General features: G+C 44.5%; 2 protein-coding genes across 2 annotated transcripts; both read left to right on the top strand.

The window, feature by feature from the left end:
• Nucleotides 1-349: 349 nt before the first annotated feature.
• LOC121614043 (SLAM family member 9-like) lies at nt 350-2,238 on the top strand. Its single transcript, XM_041947811.1, has one exon. The coding sequence runs from the start codon at nt 479-481 to the stop codon at nt 1,382-1,384; it is 906 nt and encodes a 301-aa protein (XP_041803745.1). The 5' UTR covers nt 350-478; the 3' UTR covers nt 1,385-2,238.
• An 87-nt stretch (nt 2,239-2,325) lies between these two features.
• Nucleotides 2,326-16,848, top strand: slc22a15 (solute carrier family 22 member 15). The gene is made up of 13 exons (XM_041947603.1): nt 2,326-2,449; nt 3,762-3,911; nt 4,039-4,171; nt 5,080-5,244; nt 6,630-6,759; nt 7,144-7,204; nt 8,811-8,977; nt 10,125-10,265; nt 10,374-10,459; nt 10,777-10,885; nt 11,026-11,098; nt 13,596-13,754; nt 14,854-16,848. Exons 1-13 carry the CDS (start codon nt 2,366-2,368, stop codon nt 14,896-14,898), a joined length of 1,503 nt encoding a protein of 500 aa, XP_041803537.1. The 5' UTR covers nt 2,326-2,365; the 3' UTR covers nt 14,899-16,848.
• Nucleotides 16,849-18,481: the final 1,633 nt, after the last annotated feature.

The raw sequence follows: 18,481 nt of genomic DNA, 5'->3' as shown, positions 1-18,481 counted from the left end.
GAACACCAAAACAGGATAATCTTAACTAGAATACTTGATATCATTTGTTTGTATTAACGATTTCTTGAAGCCATAAGTTTGTTGTGTGATGTTACTCTGGTCAAGAAGCTAATGTTGCTATAGCTGGCTAACAATACTGCCGTAACGCTTCTAAATAAATTAAGCAATTCAAATCGCAATTCCTACGAGAAACACGCGAAATAATTGGTAGCTGTGTTACAGATAGCTGTATAAGTATGTAAAACTAGCTTATGTTCTGAGTTATAGATTAAATTTAATAGAGTTTCAGTCCCGCACTGAAAATGACACCTAAAGAAAATATCCGGGTCCTCGTCGTTCGTTCGTTCCCTTCAGCGGCCGCGGCTCCGGAAGAAGACAGACAGGGTGTGGGCACTTATCACCGTGTGGCGAACTGAAAGCTGTCGATGTTAGCGAAATGAAGGACGATATTCTTGTAGTCCTGTGTTGATCTGTGGACATGAAGTCACAGGGAGGTTTTAGGTTTGGGGCTGTGCTGCTGCTGTTGGCGGTGCTGGACTCTGCTTTACCGGAAGACGAAGACAAAACGTTTTACTTCGTGGTTGGCGGTAGCCTAACGCTGGACCCGGGGCCTGCAGGTTCTGAAAGTATCACCAGCATACTGTGGAAACACAAAGGTAATCTGCTGGCTGAATGGGTGAAGAATGAGGTGTCATTGACTTTCTACCGGCAGTTTAACGGCCGCGCAGCCCTGAACACCGATACCGGACGTTTGGACGTCAAAAATATAACTCAAGGTGACTCGGGTTTGTTCACAGTGGAAATCAACAACAAGGTCCAGGGTCGGCGTTACAATGCTAAAGTGATCGAGAACGTGCCCACGCCTTCAGCCCGGACCAGACCTTTGGTATGTAGCCCTGCTCATGACAACTGCACGCTGTTCTGTGATGGAGAAACTGCAGGGGCTGAACCAATCATCTACAGCTGGAGGAAGGGAGAGGGAACCTGGGAGATTTCGACGAAGGAAGTACCATTCCTCAAGAATGAGACAGCACATGTTAAAACATTCTCCTGCCGGATGCAGAACCCAGTCAGTGTGAAAGACAGTGAACCCATAGCCAATCCGTTCTTCAAAGAGGAACCGTCAGACGGCACCACTGTTGGGGCAGCTGTGGGTGTCCCCTTAGCCATCATACTCGTGGGTGGGCTTGTGTTTGCGGTTTTTAAAAGAAACTCCATCAAGGAATGGTATTATAAATGTCGAGGCCGCCATCCCAATGGATCTCCATCTGGAAATGGGCAGCCTCCTCCTGGTGGACAGCCGCCTTCTGATGGGAAGCCTCCTCCTGGCGGAAATTCATCTGAGATGGTCTCACTCATGGCAGTCACATCAGAAACTACATGAAGTTGTGAAGCTCTTGTCTCCTGTAAGCAGGATCAGATCTGCACTCTGCCGCCATTTTTCTCAACTGTTGTTGTGGGTTTTTTTTTTCACCGCATTCAGTTGTTGCCCTTATTGACTGTTACTTGCAGAAGTATTGTAAACTTTGAAAACATGAAGACATGGTTGTTTTTTATTGCTTTAAAACAGCCACCAGTTTGGATATGAAAGTAAATGTGAGATCGGTGAGACAGAGGGATGGATGGACAGGTAGATGTCTGTTCGTCACATTGAATGGCAAAATACCTGCCCGTAGTGTCCATTTAGCTACATGTGGGCATTTCATTTAGCAGTATCATTTTAACAATTTAAAAATGCTGTGTGATTTTTTTTTTTTTTTTTTTGCCTTTCTGATCTTATGATGAAATGGACAATCCACCAGAAATATATACAGAACTGTTTGCAGCAGACGCTTCTAATGATTTGAACGAACATCATTGTCACTCATGTTTGGAATGCCGTGAATGTTTTTATCCTGCTTCGTGTCTAATGTTAAGCTGTTTCACAGCATTTTGGACCATCGATGTGCATGATGAACAAACACCAAAAATAATTTGGATAACTCTTAGTTATTTGCCTAGCACCGTTTTATGCACTGGCTTCTGTGATTGTGTACTTTGTGTTTTTTGCTTTTAGTTATATTTTTCTTCTGTCATTTAGTTAAGTGCGTTTCTATTTTGACATGAGAGATAAGTTTAAAAGACATTATTGATGCCACTATTCTTATTCTTCTTATTATTATGATTCGCGCTTTGAAATGTCGATTGGCGTGTTTTTTATAAAGTGCCTTAAGAATAAATTGGTCACTGACACAAACAGACCTGAGGCTAGTCATTGTTTCCTGTGAGGAAGAGGAGTGAAGCGAAGCCGGAAGTGTGCGCGGATCATACTCACATTTGCGGCGGTGATGGTGAGCCTGAGAGCAGCCTGACTGCCCTACCGGGGATGGATTTAGAAGAAGCTTTTCAAGTTGTCGGCGAGTTTGGACCCTATCAGAGGCGGGCGGTGGCTGTCCTTGTTCTGACACAGGTTAGTGCATTCAGAAATGTGTGTTTTATACATGAGAAACAAAGCCTGGGGAAGCGTTGCGGACGTAACGTTAGCGCTACGTGGCTCTCCGCCTCTGCCGGAGGGATTTGCAGGAGTTTGACTGGACACACAAAATTACGATTAGTTAGAGTTTGAATTGTCGCCACTTTCCTAGAAGTTAGCGAGATATAAACGCAGCGAATTATCAGGTATAAAGACCTTTACACCAGACTTCCTTTAAAAATGGAGTGAATAGTGTTACCTTGATTATCGTCCAGCGTACAAACAAGGTAGCCTACAACTCAGTACCCTGTATACATCCTAATGAGCCAATCCTTCATTCGGACTATACAAATCTCGTTTACAGATAAATTAATCGTAGCGAACCTCTTATTTCCTTATCGTTTAGTAGGTGAAACCGCATCCCCACGGCGGACACCTTCGTTCACTCATAAAGCGAAACATGCCGATGATTTGGGTTTGATTTTTGTTTTTTTCACATTTATTGAAAGGACTTTGGTCATGAGCATATCAACCGCATGCCGAATTTATCACAACAACCTACACATTTTAAAATTAGTATAAGTAATGTCCTACTCGGTCTGAATTGTCACCAATATCCAATTTAATCCCAATTTCCGCATCTTTTAAACGGAGTTTCTGAAGGCGTCCGTGACGGTTAAAGTAAATCCCTCTCTTGCTAGTTAGCTAGTAGTCGTTAAACCTCACCAGGCTAAGCTAAAAGCTCAGTGCGCTTATTAACTCTATTAACTCTTCATATTTGATTAGTTTCTTAGTCTGTTGAACATGTTTTACAGACCGTTAAGATACACATTAAATCGCATGATCTTTAAGACGGTTCCCACTTGACACGGGTCTCACCTTGGGCTCCTGTGTTGTGGCTGGGTACACGTGTCAAGGACTGATCCATGGTTGGATACAGGTTTTATAAATTGGATTCAGTTATCTGGAGTAAATCAATATGCATGTCCGGTATATTTGTAATAACAAAGCTTTGAGCCTTTCTCAGCCTGCATCAAGGAGCCAGCTCTTCTGAAACTGCTGCACAGACTGTTTGGTGTTTGGTTTTGTTTTTTTTTAAACTATATTTTGGGGTTAAAATGTTTCAATATGAGAATACTGAACAGCAACATCACATTTTTAGTAGAAAAATATTGTTGTTAGGGTTGAAAAACCAATTTTAAGACCATGCTGACAGCTGGAGCAGTAGTGATGGCGATGTTGTTGGTGTAACTTGTCGTCGAACTGTCTCTTAGCAGGTTGGTACTGTAGTGATCTGTGTGTGTTTCAGGTGTACATGGCCTGTCAGTCCATGCTGATTGTTCTGGTTGGATCTACACCCGAGTACCGGATCGAGCAGCTGGACGCTGCCCCGTCCAGCCAGCAGGAGCTCCTCCAACGTGTCGTCTTTACAGAGGACCTCGACACCATAGTGACTGAGGTGAGGGAGCCAGGGTTCACGTGCGTTTTCACTTTTACCCAGCTGAAGCTTCTGATTCAGCATGTGTGAGTCCACAAACACAGCTTGGTCTTTTTAAGTGGTTTTCTCCTGCCTCTGTGTTGTCCAGTGGTTTCTCATCAAGCAGCAGGCCTATAAAGTCAGTCTAGCTGGATCGCTGTTCTTCGCTGGGCTTCTGGTCGGGAACATCGTCTTTGGGCCGCTCTCCGACAAGATCGGCAGACGACCTGTCTACTTGACTGGTGAGGAAAGCCACAGAAAGCCGGAAAATGGACAGACTTGTCTCAATGAAGCCTGCACTTCTCTAACAGCTTTTGCACACAAAATGACGTGTTGTGTGCTAAAGTTTTTGAAGCTGCAGAAATATTTAATGTGTGTGCAGTTATTTTTACTGCACCTGAGCTGACCATCCAATCACAGGAAGTCAAACTGTCAACCTCCATATGCCTCGACAGCATGGACAGCTACAGACCCTTATAGTGACATGAGGCACTGATTTTGATGATTTTACTGTTTATCAGAACACAAGAAGAACTAAAACGATAGATGATTGACTTCCTGTGATTTGATGCTCAGTGCTGATTGGATTGTCATCTCGGGTGTAAAAATGGTCAGATTCATGCTTGTAACTCGTAGCTTGTAACTTCAGTGTCACGTACAGAGATCGGAAATGTGTGTTTCTGTCTCTCAGACTCAGAAAACGTCCCTGCATCAAATTTGATTTTGACACATCACACAAAATATTTCTAAGGAGACAAAAACTTTGCATGAAATTTTTCTACAGCTGCAAAACTTGATTACACGTTCACAAACTGGAAATTGTGTGTTTTTCGTTTTTAAATTCTCACATTCAGATACGAATATGCAGGTTCTTTGACATGCACATGTCTGGCCTGACACGCCATCCTGCAGTGACCTTTGCATTGTGGCGAATAAGAGAACAAAGACACGTGAACGCCTCTGTTTGGTGTTTTTACAGCGTTTTGACACCCCATTGACAACAACACACACATCTTACTTCTCCTCAGTCAGCAGAGCCAACAGGGGACACAAGCTGAAAACCCTTTAGCCTCTCAGGGAGGATCCTGCTCCTCCTCCTCTCCTCATCATTTTCATCCCTGTCTCTCTTTTTTTTTTTTTGTTCCTCCAGGTCTGTTTTTTGAGGTGCTCTTCGGTTACCTGACCGCCTTTGCGCCCAGCTATGAAGTCTTCGCCGTGTCTCGTCTCCTGGTGGGGCTGATGAACGGAGGCATCGGCCTCGTCTGTTTCGTCCTCGCTCAGGAGTATGTGGGCAAGTCCTACTGGGCCATGACTGGTACGAAAACACCAAGACAGTCCCGTCGTAATCAATTTATGGCTCTGATTCCAAAAAAGTTGGGACCCTGTGGAAAAAACATAAAACAGAAAGTGATCGTTTGTTCATCCAGTGTGACAGAAACTCATCTGCAAACAGCAGAAAGTCCATATATTTAATGTTTGACCTCATCAACTTCAGTGATTTTTGTAAATATCTGCTGATTCTGAATTTGATGCCAGTTTCAAACAGGTTGGGACGGGAACAACTAAAGACTGTTGGAACGCTCCAGAAACACCTGTACACCTTTACACAGAGTCCAGTGTTTTTTGGATGGGGTTGTATATGAAGGCTTGGATTTAAACTGCTGCCAATCATACTAAGATTATAAGATGACCCGTTGTTTTGGATGTTAATCAGGTATTTTCTGGTTATAGCTTCTGAAATGGGAGGACTTGCTGCTCTTCTTCTTTCGTATCTATTTAAATTGAATGTTGAGCTCAGTGATAAACACTGTTCCAAATATTAATGCTGTTTTTATTAGTTTTTCTTGAGCAGTCAGTACAATGAAGGATGTTTTTTATCCTCAGCAGGTTTAATTAATTAATTAATTAATTAATTAATTTTACTTTACTAATCCCAAACTGGGAAATCATTCTCTGCTTTTAACCCTTCACTGATTCACTGAAACACACACACGCACCATGCAGTGAAACACACAGGAGCAGTGGGCTGCATTCAAGCGCCCGGGGAGCATATTGGGGGGTTAAGTGCCTCAAGGGCACATCAGCCGGCTGATGGAGGGGGAGGGAATACTCCACCACACCCAATTTTTTTTTCTGCCAGTCAGGTGAGGGAATCGAACCGGCGACCCTCCGATCACAAGCCACTCCTCCAACCACTTCTCCAACCTCTAGCAGTCACTCTCGCCCCCCCCCCCCACACACTGATGTCAACAGCTTATATATTTACTTTGAAAAGAAGTCAAAACGCATTGCTCCAAATTATTCGACACACAGTTTGCAGTTTGAAACCATTCATAATGAATTCAGAACAGAAGTTTTGAGGTGACTTAAACTCATCCATCAAATTTTTAAGCCCATGTGAAGTTCGTGCCTGTATTTGGACTACAGCCGCCCACCCTCATAGACCCTACCTTTCGGGGATGCTCCACAGGTGCTCAGTGGGGTCGAGCTCAGGGGATGATGGTGGCAGAACCACGATTTTCTCCCTTCATTCCAAACACGTAGCAGTGATTTTGGATTTCGGTTGTGTCGGGACAAAGCTGTGGCTGTTTCAGGGATCAGACCTGTGCTTTCTCCATTACGTGGTGGCCACTCTAACCACTAAGTGACCCTGCTGTTCCTTCACTGTTGGATTGAGTTTGTATTTCATTGTTTCTGCAGGGACGTTGATCAGCATGGCTTTCGCAGTCGGCATCGCCCTGTTCGGAGCTCTGGGCTACTTCATTCAGCCGTGGAGGAACCTGGCCACAGCGGCCAACTCGTCCGGCGTCCTGTTCTTCCTGCTGTCCGTGTGAGTGCAGACCTCAGAGAGACGAGCCATCGCCTGATCCAGATAGAACCAAAAGCACTAAAATAAACTGGTGGTTTTTAGAGGCATTTGATGCTTTATATCACAAATAACCTTTATAAATAACCTTTGTGATGGAGTTCACATCTACAGTAAATCTAAACAGGTGTTCAAAAATGGTCAGCTGTTTTTTGTTTTGCAGTTAAAGAGCTTGTAAAACTCCATTCTGCTTTTTTCAATACTTTGCTTTCAGTAGAAGTGAAGCTCTTCAGACTGATTGTCAGTTTCATGGTCGTGTTGTGAGCGTTTGCCGAATGTAAGACGACCTCATATTAACACGACATATCTGATATCCAGCGTTCTGTCCTCTGCTCTCTTTTCCTCCAGCACTCTTCCAGAGTCTCCTCGTTGGCTGTATTCTCAGGGCCGGACCGAGCAAGCCGAGGAGGTAAATCCGTCACTACAAAAGTTGTTGTCTGGTTCGGTTTAGTGTCGACAGAAGTGCCGATGTTCCTCAGCTGAGACCTGTGGCAGCCTGGTGTAACAGGAAAATCTATTTCAGTCTGCTGTATAAATGTGGCTGTTGGGACTCTGTGGGTCTTAAAATAAGACTTCATTCATCCCGGCTGGGGAAATTTGTGTCACGGTGTTGTGGAAAATTTCCCTGGTCTGCCTGTAGAGAGCCAAACAAACCACTGTGGAAAGCAAGTAACGTGCACAAAGTGTTTAGATAGATAGATAGATAGATAGATATACTTTAATTATCCCAAGTTCGGAAATTGCAGTGCAGCAGCAGCATTACACACAGTGAAATAAGTGAAAAATTCGGAAATAAGACTAAAAAGAACAAACTGTACATAATAACATATCAAAATAGTGAGCAGTAAAAATTATATACATAATAATAAAATAGCCAAATAGCAAACAGTAGTAATTAAAAAGTATCGCACAAAAAATATCTACAGCAAATGGCAGTGTGTAGAAAATAAAGTGTACCGTGACTGTAAGCATAACACAGTGAAAAAAGTGAAAGTTTGTGAAATAGGACTAAAAAGAACAAACTATATATAATGAAATATCAAAATAGCGAGCAGTAAAAATTATATACATAATAATAAAATATCAAAAGCAAACAGTCGTAAGAAGTATTGTATTATTATTATTAGATTTTTTTTTAGCTGTTATTGTACAGTGTAATGGCATGTGGCAGGAAAGATTTCCTGTATGTGTCCCTTCGACAGCGGAGCTGTAGCAGCCTGTGGGAGAAGGTGCTCGGCTGTCTGTCCACTGTGTGATGGAGAGGGTGCTGATCATTGTCCATGATGGATAGCAGTTTATTCAGCGTCCTCCTCTCCACCACAGTCTGAAAAGACTCAAGTCTGAGTCCGAGTACAGAGCCAGCCTTCTTGATGATCTTATCAAGTCTGTTGGTGTCGCTGGCTCTGATGCTGCTGCCCAACAAACAACAGCAGAGAAGATGTCTCTATAGAGAGGAGACACAGCCACAGAACCACACGGCAGTAAGCAGTTCACAGTTGTGCTCCCTGAGTCTGACATGCCTTTGGTCTTAGCAGAACTGGTTTAACAGATGACAACAGAAAAACAGTTGTCTGCAATAAAACTTGGTGATGTCCTGTCTCAGGACTTTACAGGTAGGTGTGATAACATCAGGTCATTTACTTTGGCACCCCTGGGAGTTAATTGCAGTAGGTTACAACAACAAATCCACCAGGACATCCTCTAGTCAATACAACAGTAAAACAGCTCAGACTACAGATCAACTATATAAACTAGGAAAACAAAATAGTAAAGTATAGAAACATGTAAAAATTCCATCACAACGGGCAAAAATTTGGCGAGAATTTTGCAGTTTTCACAGAAATTGCACTTGGACTGTAGTCCAGTATTTACTCTGTTGCACAGTAATAAATATATGTGTGTTACAGTAGAAAAAACAGTATATATGCAGAGGTTGAGTACTTGAAGAGAATGGAAATAGAAATATTGCACAAGTTTAAGTTTATTTACTTTGTTTATCTGATATATTGATGTAGGTTCTGCGCTACATGGCGCTGAGGAACGGCAGCGCTGCCAAGAACCTGATGCTGCGACGTGTCGGTGCTGCTAAAGCCGATAGCCATGCCAACAGGGGAGTGGGGGTCCTGCAGCTGGTGATCCACCCAGTCCTCCGTATGAGAACCATGGTGCTCATGTATGTCTGGTCAGTATACCACCACAGAAGAAGAACAAAACACACCGGCTGTTAGTGCAGCTGCAGATTTTCTGGTTCAAATCCTGCAGCTTTTACTACTACTAATACTACTACTACTACTACTACTACTACTACTGCGGCTGCTACGGCTGCTTTAGCTGCAGTAATTCGACAGCCAGCACTGCTCATACTGAAACTACATTTGCAGCTGCAGATATCTCTGCCTCAGTTACTTCTGGGGAACTTCTTCTTGTCCATTCAAGTGTAAAAATCAGCTTCAGATCATGTTGTTTTTTAGTTTTCTGTGGAGTGTAATGTCTCCACAGCTTTTCCACTTTTTTCACACACAGAAAGCACCTAAAGCACCTTTCTGTCTCTGCAGAGGAGCGGATCAGATTAGACTGACTGTACTCTCGAGGTTCACACACTTGTAGTATTTTCTGCTGCCGGAGGACAGCGTCGAGCAGTTTACTGTAAACACGCTCTGCGGGACATGATGGTGCAGGATGAAGAGTCCACAGGAATGTCAAAGAGCTGCTGAGCAGGCTGCAGATCTGAGAGCAAAAAAAACCATAAACCCATAAAACTATAGCCACTTACTCTGTCTGTCTGTCTGTCTGTCTGCCTGCCTGCCTGCCTGTCTGTCTGTCTGTCTGCCTGCCTGCCTGCCTGCCTGCCTGTCTGTCTGCCTGCCTGCCCGCCTGTCTGTCTGTCTGTCTGTCTGTCTGCCTGCCTGTCTGCCTGCCTGCCTGCCTGTCTGTCTGTCTGCCTGCCTGCCTGTCTGCCTGCCTGCCTGCCTGCCTGTCTGTCTGCCTGTCTGTCTGCCTGCCTGTCTGCCTGCCTGCCTGCCTGCCTGCCTGTCTGTCTGTCTGTCTGTCTGTCTGCCTGCCTGCCTGCCTGTCTGTCTGTCTGCCTGCCTGCCTGCCTGTCTGTCTGCCTGCCTGCCTGTCTGCCTGCCTGCCTGCCTGCCTGTCTGTCTGCCTGCCTGCCTGACTGCCTGTCTGCCTGCCTGTCTGTCTGCCTGCCTGTCTGCCTGCCTGCCTGCCTGTCTGCCTGCCTGTCTGTCTGCCTGCCTGCCTGTCTGCCTGCCTGCCTGCCTGCCTGTCTGTCTGCCTGCCTGCCTGTCTGTCTGACTGCCTGTCTGTCTGTGCTGCAGGTATGCGTGCAGTCTGGTGTACTACGGTCTGACTCTGGGGGCCGGTCAGACGTCTGGTAGCCGTTATGTGAACGTAGCCATGTACGGCCTGGTGGAGCTGCCCGCCTACCCGCTCTGCATCTACTTCATCAACAAACACTGGTGAGACACACACACACACACACATTATGCACTCTGTTGTGTCTTTGGCTTCAGATAAAGTTTGAGGCGATGTGAGGTGTCCTGGTTCACAGGTGTCCTGGTTCACAGGGCCGGGAGGAGGAAAAGCATGGCCAGTTTCCTGTGTTTGGCCGGTTCTGCCTGCCTCTGCACCACGCTGATCCCTGAAAACGCAGGTGAGGCAGCGACGGCGCTGACGCGGGCTAATATACATGAGGGCTTGAATGTTAGTGGAAACAACACCGACCCAACAAGTCCTGAACTGTTAACATTCAGTGTTTCAGACCAGGAAGATGTGAAATTATATTGAACCAACTGTTCAGGGGCTCAAAGCTAGAGAGAGATCCCTACAACCTCCTGAAGTGATTATATTGGGCTTTTATCAAATGCTCATCAGGCTGTGAGTTAAAGCATCAAACATTTGGTCCTTTAACAGCATTTTTTGTGGGAGTGAAGTCAAACGTGTGACCGTTTGTTTGATTCGTGTTTGCAGGAGCTTTGCTGAGCGTTACAACGTTGGCGCTTCTTGGAAAGCTGATGGTCAGTGCAGCATTTAACATCGCCTACGTCTACACCTCCGAACTCTACCCGACAGTCATCAGGTGAACTGACCGCAGTCTGCACACACATCACCCGGTCTGAAGCTGACCAGTGTTTCTGCTAAACGTTTGATGGAGTGAGAAGTTGTGTGATTTTGTCCGTTCAGCATTTTCTGGTTTCGACTGTTTTTTTTGTGTTTCAGGAACGCCGGTTTGGGGGTCTGTTCCATGTCTTGCAGAGTTGGAGGAATTCTTGCACCATTTGTTCCTTCAATGGTAAGGGTGTGAATGCATTCACAAAGCATGACGCATCATCATCAGGATTGTAAAAGTTTTGTTCCAACAGAGAGAACATGCTGGAACAGAGCTTTAGAGGCCGTTTCTTATAGCTGAGGGGATGCAGTGCTAAGCATTTCTCTTAACGTGTGATCCAGCTGGCTAGTTTCCAGCTACACTCCTTTGGCCAAAGATCAACAATTCTTAAATAGAAAATAGAAGTAAGACAGCATCGTGTTCCATAGCAAGAATAACTGAAGCATAGAAGAACCTGCAGACGAAAGTCAGGGTTAAAACAGTTCAGAAACAGCGAGATGAACGATTTCAGGACACTGAAGCCTAAAAGGCAAAATTCAGTTTATCAGAAAGAGGAAATAGTGATGTGGTGATTCGTGTGGAAAACGGCTCAACATGATGAATCAGTGTCAGTTTTCAGCCACACCTCGTGGCCTCGCTCGGAGGATGGAGCTGCTCCGTTGTCATGGAGTTTTGGAAACAAGTACTTCTTGTGATTGGTTTATTTTAACCGGAGTCGTGTGAAGAAAGTGAAGAATGAATGAAGAGTTCATTCGGCTTCATTCATGCAGTCGTTGGAGCAGCAGAAGCCTTTTCACCACACGTCAACATTACACATGATGCTGTACTTCAAGCTAACTGATCATTCTAGCTAATTGTTTGCACCTTTTTCTTTTAATATTTATTATCAGTACTATCTAAATAATAATAATAATATAAACTGTGTTTGGTCGTTTTATTGTTGAAGTCGTTGATTGATTTGCATCGTGGACCTGCTTTACTTACTAAACTTATTAAACCAAAGGTTGAATTAGTTAATTCATGCTCGCTCTGAATCGGCCGTGTACCTTTAAAACTGCCAGATGACACTTTTTAAATAAAGTGAGTAATTTCACTTTTCCATGTGACAGCACACCTGGTGAAAGAAATCTCAGGTGAAACAGAGTGAAACTGAGCTCTGTGACCCCCCCCTCCCTCCCCCCCTCTTCACACAGCAGGCGGAACTGAAAGCTGAAGATACAGCGACAGCTAGTGGTGGTTTAAGAGACGGCAACCGCAGCGTGAACCAGAGCGTCTGGTTCCAAAGACACAGATTTAGTGACAGCCGCTTTATGAATGATGCCAAGCAAACAGGACCAGAGCGGCTGAACACTCAGAGGTCCTCCAAAGGTTTCAGTCTTCATATTTATCAAGATGTTAACCTGGAATCTCTCAGATCCTCTTAATTAATAGTGTGTTTGATGCTGTTATCATGTGAAGGTGCTCTGGAAAGTTAAAGAAGTTAAACTTTAGCCGTTATTCATGTGTGAACAGAGCTTTGCTGGGTTGGTTGCTCAGCATTGATGTCTGTGTAGCACATTTGTGTTTGCTGTTTCCTGCAGACTGTTTATCTGATGTCTTTGTTCATTCGCAGGTGAAAATAATTTTACTCCAATAATACTTTCTGAAGAATGTACAGAGCACACTTTGTACTCTTTTTGTCCCCTTCAAGTATACTTAAGTGTACTCAATAGTTGCAAAATACAAACTTTAAGTGTCTTGAGTGCAACAGTGGAAATCAGGATTCATGAGCATTCAAACACACTCGCAGTACAATTGTACTGGATCAAGTGTTGGAAATATACCGTATTTTCCGGACTATGAGGAGCACCTAAAAGCCTTTAATTTTCTCAAAAACCGACAGTGCGCCTTATAATCCGATGCGCCTTTTATATGGATCAATGTTGGTTAATTATGGCTATCGTAGTCAGGGGGTGTGGCCGAAGTAACAGCGGTATTCCACTCTCTGCGTGCCGTCATCCTTTTACTCGCGCGTGCAGTCAGCTGTCAGCCTGAATAATAAAATGACTATTTCACTCATCAATGAAAAAATATGAATATATGCTAAATAATAGGCAATTAAAATATTAATCAAACGTGGTTAATGTGATTTCTGCTGCTGAACCTCACCTGCATCTTTACGCAGGATCAGCTGTCATCTGTGAGCGCGCGCGGTGTTTGTTTCAAAACGAACAAACTAAAATAACATACATTCTAATTAAATGCTCATTAATTATTTTCAAGAGTCGCATGAGAGGGATGAAAGAGCCGCATGCGCCTCCGGAGCCGCGGGTTGCCAACCCCTGATCTAGTGGATGCATAACGCAACCCCAGAAACCACAGTACGGTAGTTTCTGTCTATGTGCCTTATAATGCGGTGCGCCCTATATATGAAAAAAGTTTTAAAAGAGGCCATTCATTGAAGGTGCGCTTTATAATGCGGAAAATACGGTACTTAATAATACTTCAAATGAAGTAGAGTAATAGTGTTTTACAAAGGACTTGAAAATAAATGTGTCAAACATACCTCAAATTAAGCACAAACAGTGAAAGTGTGCTTGTAATGACTTTTCTGTACTTAGATCATATTTGTGTGTCATTGAAGTATCGTAGTGTCTGACCTGGATGTGGTTGTGTCTTTCTGAATGTGTGTGTGTTGCAGCGGGCTCTGCACGCCTCCATGCCCTTCACTGTGTTCTGTGTGAGCGGCCTGTCTGCGGGCTGTCTGGGCCTCCTGCTGCCTGAAACCCTCAACGGACCTGCAGCAGAAACTCTGGAGGAGCTCAGCGTCCCGAGCCACGGCCGAGTGCTGGAGAGCAAGGTGAGACGGCGCCGTGCGACGGTCTGTCAGCCGGACTGACGGATCACTGATGTTTAACAACTGTGGTGTGTTTTAAAATAGATGGAAGTAAGATTCAAGGCAGGAAGGGCAAAGGCCAGCAGAACGGACAAAATAAATCTAACGAGCAAGAGAACAAGAATGTAACGCTAAGAGATCAAAGAAAATAAAACTACGATATCTCACCTCCATAACTGAAAACAGGAAGTCTTCAGAAACGTAACCAATAAAAAGCTTTGCATGTGATGTGAGGACTGTTGCTGATGTTAGTCTTTTACAGACCGACACTGTGAGCCTTTTGTCATGTGTCGACAGACCTGTAGAGTGTTCACAGTATGAACACATTTCATCGACGTTGTCACATAACAATGGATATTTGTTCAAATTAGATAGATACTTTATTCATCTCCGAAGAGAAATTTGCAGTTCCAGCAGCTCAAAAGGTGAACACACAAGGGCATGCAAAATAAGAACAAGAACTACTTTCAAGTAATGAACCTTTTCAAGTAGGAGGTAAAAATACATAATGCAAAATAACAATATAAGAAAAAATAGTGAAGTAAAAATAAAGAACTAGGCTATCCAGGTTAAACGTCTTAGCATCTGGCTATACAGGATAACCATCTGTAATACAGGATAAACATTCGAGCAGTGAAATATGTGCATTGTAGTGCAGTTGTGCAAAATAACAGTGTGCAATAGTCGGTTTGTCCACACTTGGGTCCAGCATATAGATGTGTGTGTGATGGAGTCCAGCATGTGGATGTGTGTGTGATGGAGTCCAGCATGTGGATGTGTGTGTGATGGAGTCCAGCATATAGATGTGTGTGTGATGGAGTCCAGCATGTGGATGTGTGTGTGATGGAGTCCAGCATTTAGATGTGTGTGTGATGGAGTCCAGCATGTGGATGTGTGTGTGATAAAGTGCGTGTGTCCGTGCCGTGTAGTATCAGGAGGCTAAACTCAGGAAACTTTTTGCTGTAGCTGTTTGATCGGAGCGCCTCAGACCGTCCAGCTTGCACTCCGCATCCCTTCGTCCTTCTTGTCATTTATCAAGGCTTCCTCTTCCCTTTGTTCCCAGGCTCTGCTGTATGAAGATGAAGAATGGAAATCGAGCCACAAATGAAGCCAGCGGCCTCGTCTTCATCAGCGGGACAGATTGTCCACGCCTCGCTCTTCGTGGAACTGCTGCTTCAAAACGGTGAACTGTCCCTTTAATTTCCTTGAAGGACTGGTCACTTTTATTCTTGGTGAACGATGACATTTGAAATGGGGCAGCGGTGTGGATGCCGACCAACGCTCCGCCTTCAGGGAGGAGGCGTTCTCCACCGACTCGAAGGCTCCTCCTGAAGCCAGACGGTCGGTCGCTGCCTTTAATTTAATTTCCTGAATGTGGTCGTGGTGTTTGTGCCTTATTTGGAAGCAACATCTGGGAGAGACGGCGAAGACACGACAGGACAGAGATGTGACTGACATTCCACTCCAGAGACGCTGGGACTGAACAGTTCGCTTTCCCAGCAGCACAACAGGACGGCGTTCACCTGCGTACGAGATGATGGTGCAGCACACGTAGTTTAATGCATCGATGCTCAGCCAGCAGATTTGACCATTAGCTCCGTTTATTCAGTTTAACTCCATGCTGAACTCCTGTATCATTATTTATTATTACATTTAATTTCCATCCTGTACAAGTGTTAGCATGCAGTGCTGTAAGTGCCCAGAGGCAAGCCAGTAATTGGGTGTAACTGTATCTGTTGTCATGGGAACAGGAGATGAAGCTCTTGCAGTGTTTTTCCAAACATGAACGAGAACACGTTGAGGTCAGAATTCAACCTTCTAGCTGGGTTTATTTCTGTGTCTGAGCCTGTGAAAGGTGACGGACATGTTCACACCTGTGACACTACAGCTGGACGCCATGCTCCTTCACCTGCTGACCCGTTAGGACGCCATCATACAGGTGAATGGGTCTAAACTCATTTTATCAATCTCATGGAGGTCAGAGAACCGAACTGTGTCCCAGTGTTCATCATCATTATCATCAGCTGCTTTCGAAGATCTTGTTATTCCAGCTGCTCATATTTCACGACGCACCGTGACCATGAGTCGTCCTCGGGATGTCAGCGATGGCTGAACTTCTGACGAGCCTCGATTGGGGTTAAAGCTCTGTACACACCTCTCTGAAACTGAACCATGCTGACAAAAACCACAGCACCAGAAAGTCTAATTAAAACAAGAAATGAATTCACTCTTCATCAAACATCATGAAACGCACAGAAAGTCAGCAGCTACTTCATCAGATATTTGATAAAAAAGTCAAACATCATTCATCACATCCTGGAGTATTACAGCGTGAGGGTCAGTCAGGTAGTCGTCATTTATCCACTGTGAAGAAATCAAGGTCTGCGTGTCTGTCTTTGTCTGTTTTTATGGTGCAGCTGGATGAAAACGCTCAGTTTAAGTCAAAGAGTGTTAAAGCTGCACACAGTTTGGACCGCAGAGCGCACGGTGCTGTAACTGTAAGCCGAACGTGCGCTCACTTAAAACAACCAGCAGGGTTTCAGGATGTTTCCAGAACATTTACTCGGCTCTCATCAGGCTCACGAAATGATACAAACCAGTGCATTCAATAAGCTAGAGGACACTAATTGATGCGGGACCATTGTGTGTAAAACAGCTTTACTTTAGAGAAAAATGGTGATCAATCAGTAATCAATCAAGCGCCACTCTTCAGAAACTTTCCTGTGCCTTTAGCTCTGACGTCAAGATTTCAGATGTCAAGTGTTGAAATATATTATTAGACATTTGTAAGATGTAATTAAAGTTATTAAGATATTAGACGACATGTTTTCTGAGATGTTTTATATGCCAGCATTTTGTACAGTGTATACAATCACCTTTTACAGTGTGCCATGCAGATATACTGTGTCTAAAGCTGCTGCAAATGTTCAATGATCTCTTTCTGTCAGAGGCAGTAAACAGTTCCTACAGTCAACCCAGTTTTCACACGTCTGGTTTTGTTCACCTCCAAGTCCGAGGCCATGGTTCTCGACCAGAAAAGGGTGGCTTGCCCCCTCTGGGTTGGAGGAGAGATCCTGCCTCAAGTGGAGGAGTTTAAGTATCTTGGGGTCTTGTTCACGAGTGAGGGAAGGATGGAACGTGAGATTGACAGGCGGATCGGTGCGGCGGCAGCAGTAATGCGGTCGTTGTACCGGTCCATCGCGGTGAAGAAGGAGCTGAGCCGAAAGGCAAAGCTCTCTATTTACCGATCAATCTACGTTCCCACCCTCCCCTATGGTCATGAACTTTGAGTCATGACCGAAAGAACGAGATCTCGTATACAAGCGGCTGAAATAAGTTTCCTCCGCCGCTGCTCCTCCACATCGAGAGGAGCCAGCTGAGGTGGCTTGGGCAGCTTTTTCGGATGCCTCCTGGACGCCTTCCTGGTAGGGTCTTCCGGGCATGCCCCACCGGGAAGAGGCCCCGGGGAAGACCCAGGACACGCTGGAGCGACTATGTCGCTCGGCTGGCCTGGGAACGCCTCGGGGTCCTCCCGGAAGAGCTGGAGGACGTGTCTGGGGAGAGGGAAGTCTGGCCTTCCCTGCTTACACTGCTGACCTCGCGACCCGGCCCCGGATAAGCGGAAGAGAATGGATGGATGGATGGTTTTGTTCATCATGATGAGACTCATGGAGCGGACACAGAACACTGTTGTCTTTACTAAATACAATTTTACTTTGTGTTCCTAAAGATGTAATTTCTCTCTGTAGTTTGACCTTCTATTAGTCAGCAGACGTAGCCCGGCTTCGTGTCTTTGTGCTGGTTTTTGAATAAATGTTGAAGTCGAGCCATGATTTAATGCACCGTTCTGAAGTTCAGCACAAACACTAGAATCCAGACCGCAGATACACAGAAACAGATGTTAGTCAGTGTTTTGCAGCTGTTTGCTGGTAACATTTCCCTTCAGTTTGCAGATGAAGCATTTCGGCAGTGAGCTCTTTAGCCCTGGGGGGGTCTTTGTAGGTGAATCCTCCGCAGCGTCAGGACCTGAATCCCTGCTGGTGACACACCTGAACCTAAACTACCTGTTTATTAAAGAAAGTCAAACCTGTTTTTTGGTAATTTGTCTGACTAGTTTGATGTGATATTTAACTGATATAAGTTACTTCAGACGGACCTGTAAAGATGATGCTGTTCTGAAAGTATAATCAGTTCTTGCATCAAGTATTTCTATGTTTATTGTCGAGATAAATACAGAATATAAGCATGCGATGCTTCAACTGCTGTGCAACACTTGTCTGAAGTCGGCTTTTATAAGAAAATGAGTGCAATTAAACCCACATTTGCTCTTACACATAACACAAATCAAGCCCAGGTGAGCCGTGCTAGCAGCTCTGTGAGGCTCTAATGGGCCCAGCAGCGCTTTGAGCTACGTGCTAATGTCAACATGCTAATGTGCTGACGCTAAATGACCAGCGTGTAATATGAAGGAGGAACTATTGGCAGAAATTGATTAAGGTATTCATGAGTGTGTTTTCATTGGTGAATAATCACCTGAGAATCAGGATGTTTGTTACCTGACCTTGTCTGTCTTAGTGAGTAAAGCTTAAAAACGAGCTTTTCTGCTCAAAAAATGACTTCGTTACAAGTTTCAGTTAGTTGAGAACTTATTTAAGATGTTGGTCAAAATGAAAACAAAGAAAAGTGTTTGC

The sequence above is a fragment of the Chelmon rostratus genome, chromosome 11 (genome assembly GCF_017976325.1).
Source record: "Chelmon rostratus isolate fCheRos1 chromosome 11, fCheRos1.pri, whole genome shotgun sequence".
Lineage (NCBI taxonomy): Eukaryota > Metazoa > Chordata > Actinopteri > Chaetodontiformes > Chaetodontidae > Chelmon > Chelmon rostratus.
Note: the sequence above shows the minus strand (reverse complement) of the source record. Positions and strands in the feature narration are given on the sequence as shown.

Coding starts and splice junctions, on each gene's coding strand:
- LOC121614043 (XM_041947811.1), top strand. CDS start 479: ATGAAGTCACAGGGAGGTTTTAGGTTTGGGGCTGTGCTGCTGCTGTTG.
- slc22a15 (XM_041947603.1), top strand. CDS start 2,366: ATGGATTTAGAAGAAGCTTTTCAAGTTGTCGGCGAGTTTGGACCCTAT. Junction 10,460..10,776: donor GCTGATCCCTGAAAACGCAG/GTGAGGCAGCGA, acceptor TCGTGTTTGCAG/GAGCTTTGCTGAGCGTTACA. Junction 11,099..13,595: donor CACCATTTGTTCCTTCAATG/GTAAGGGTGTGA, acceptor TGTGTGTTGCAG/CGGGCTCTGCACGCCTCCAT.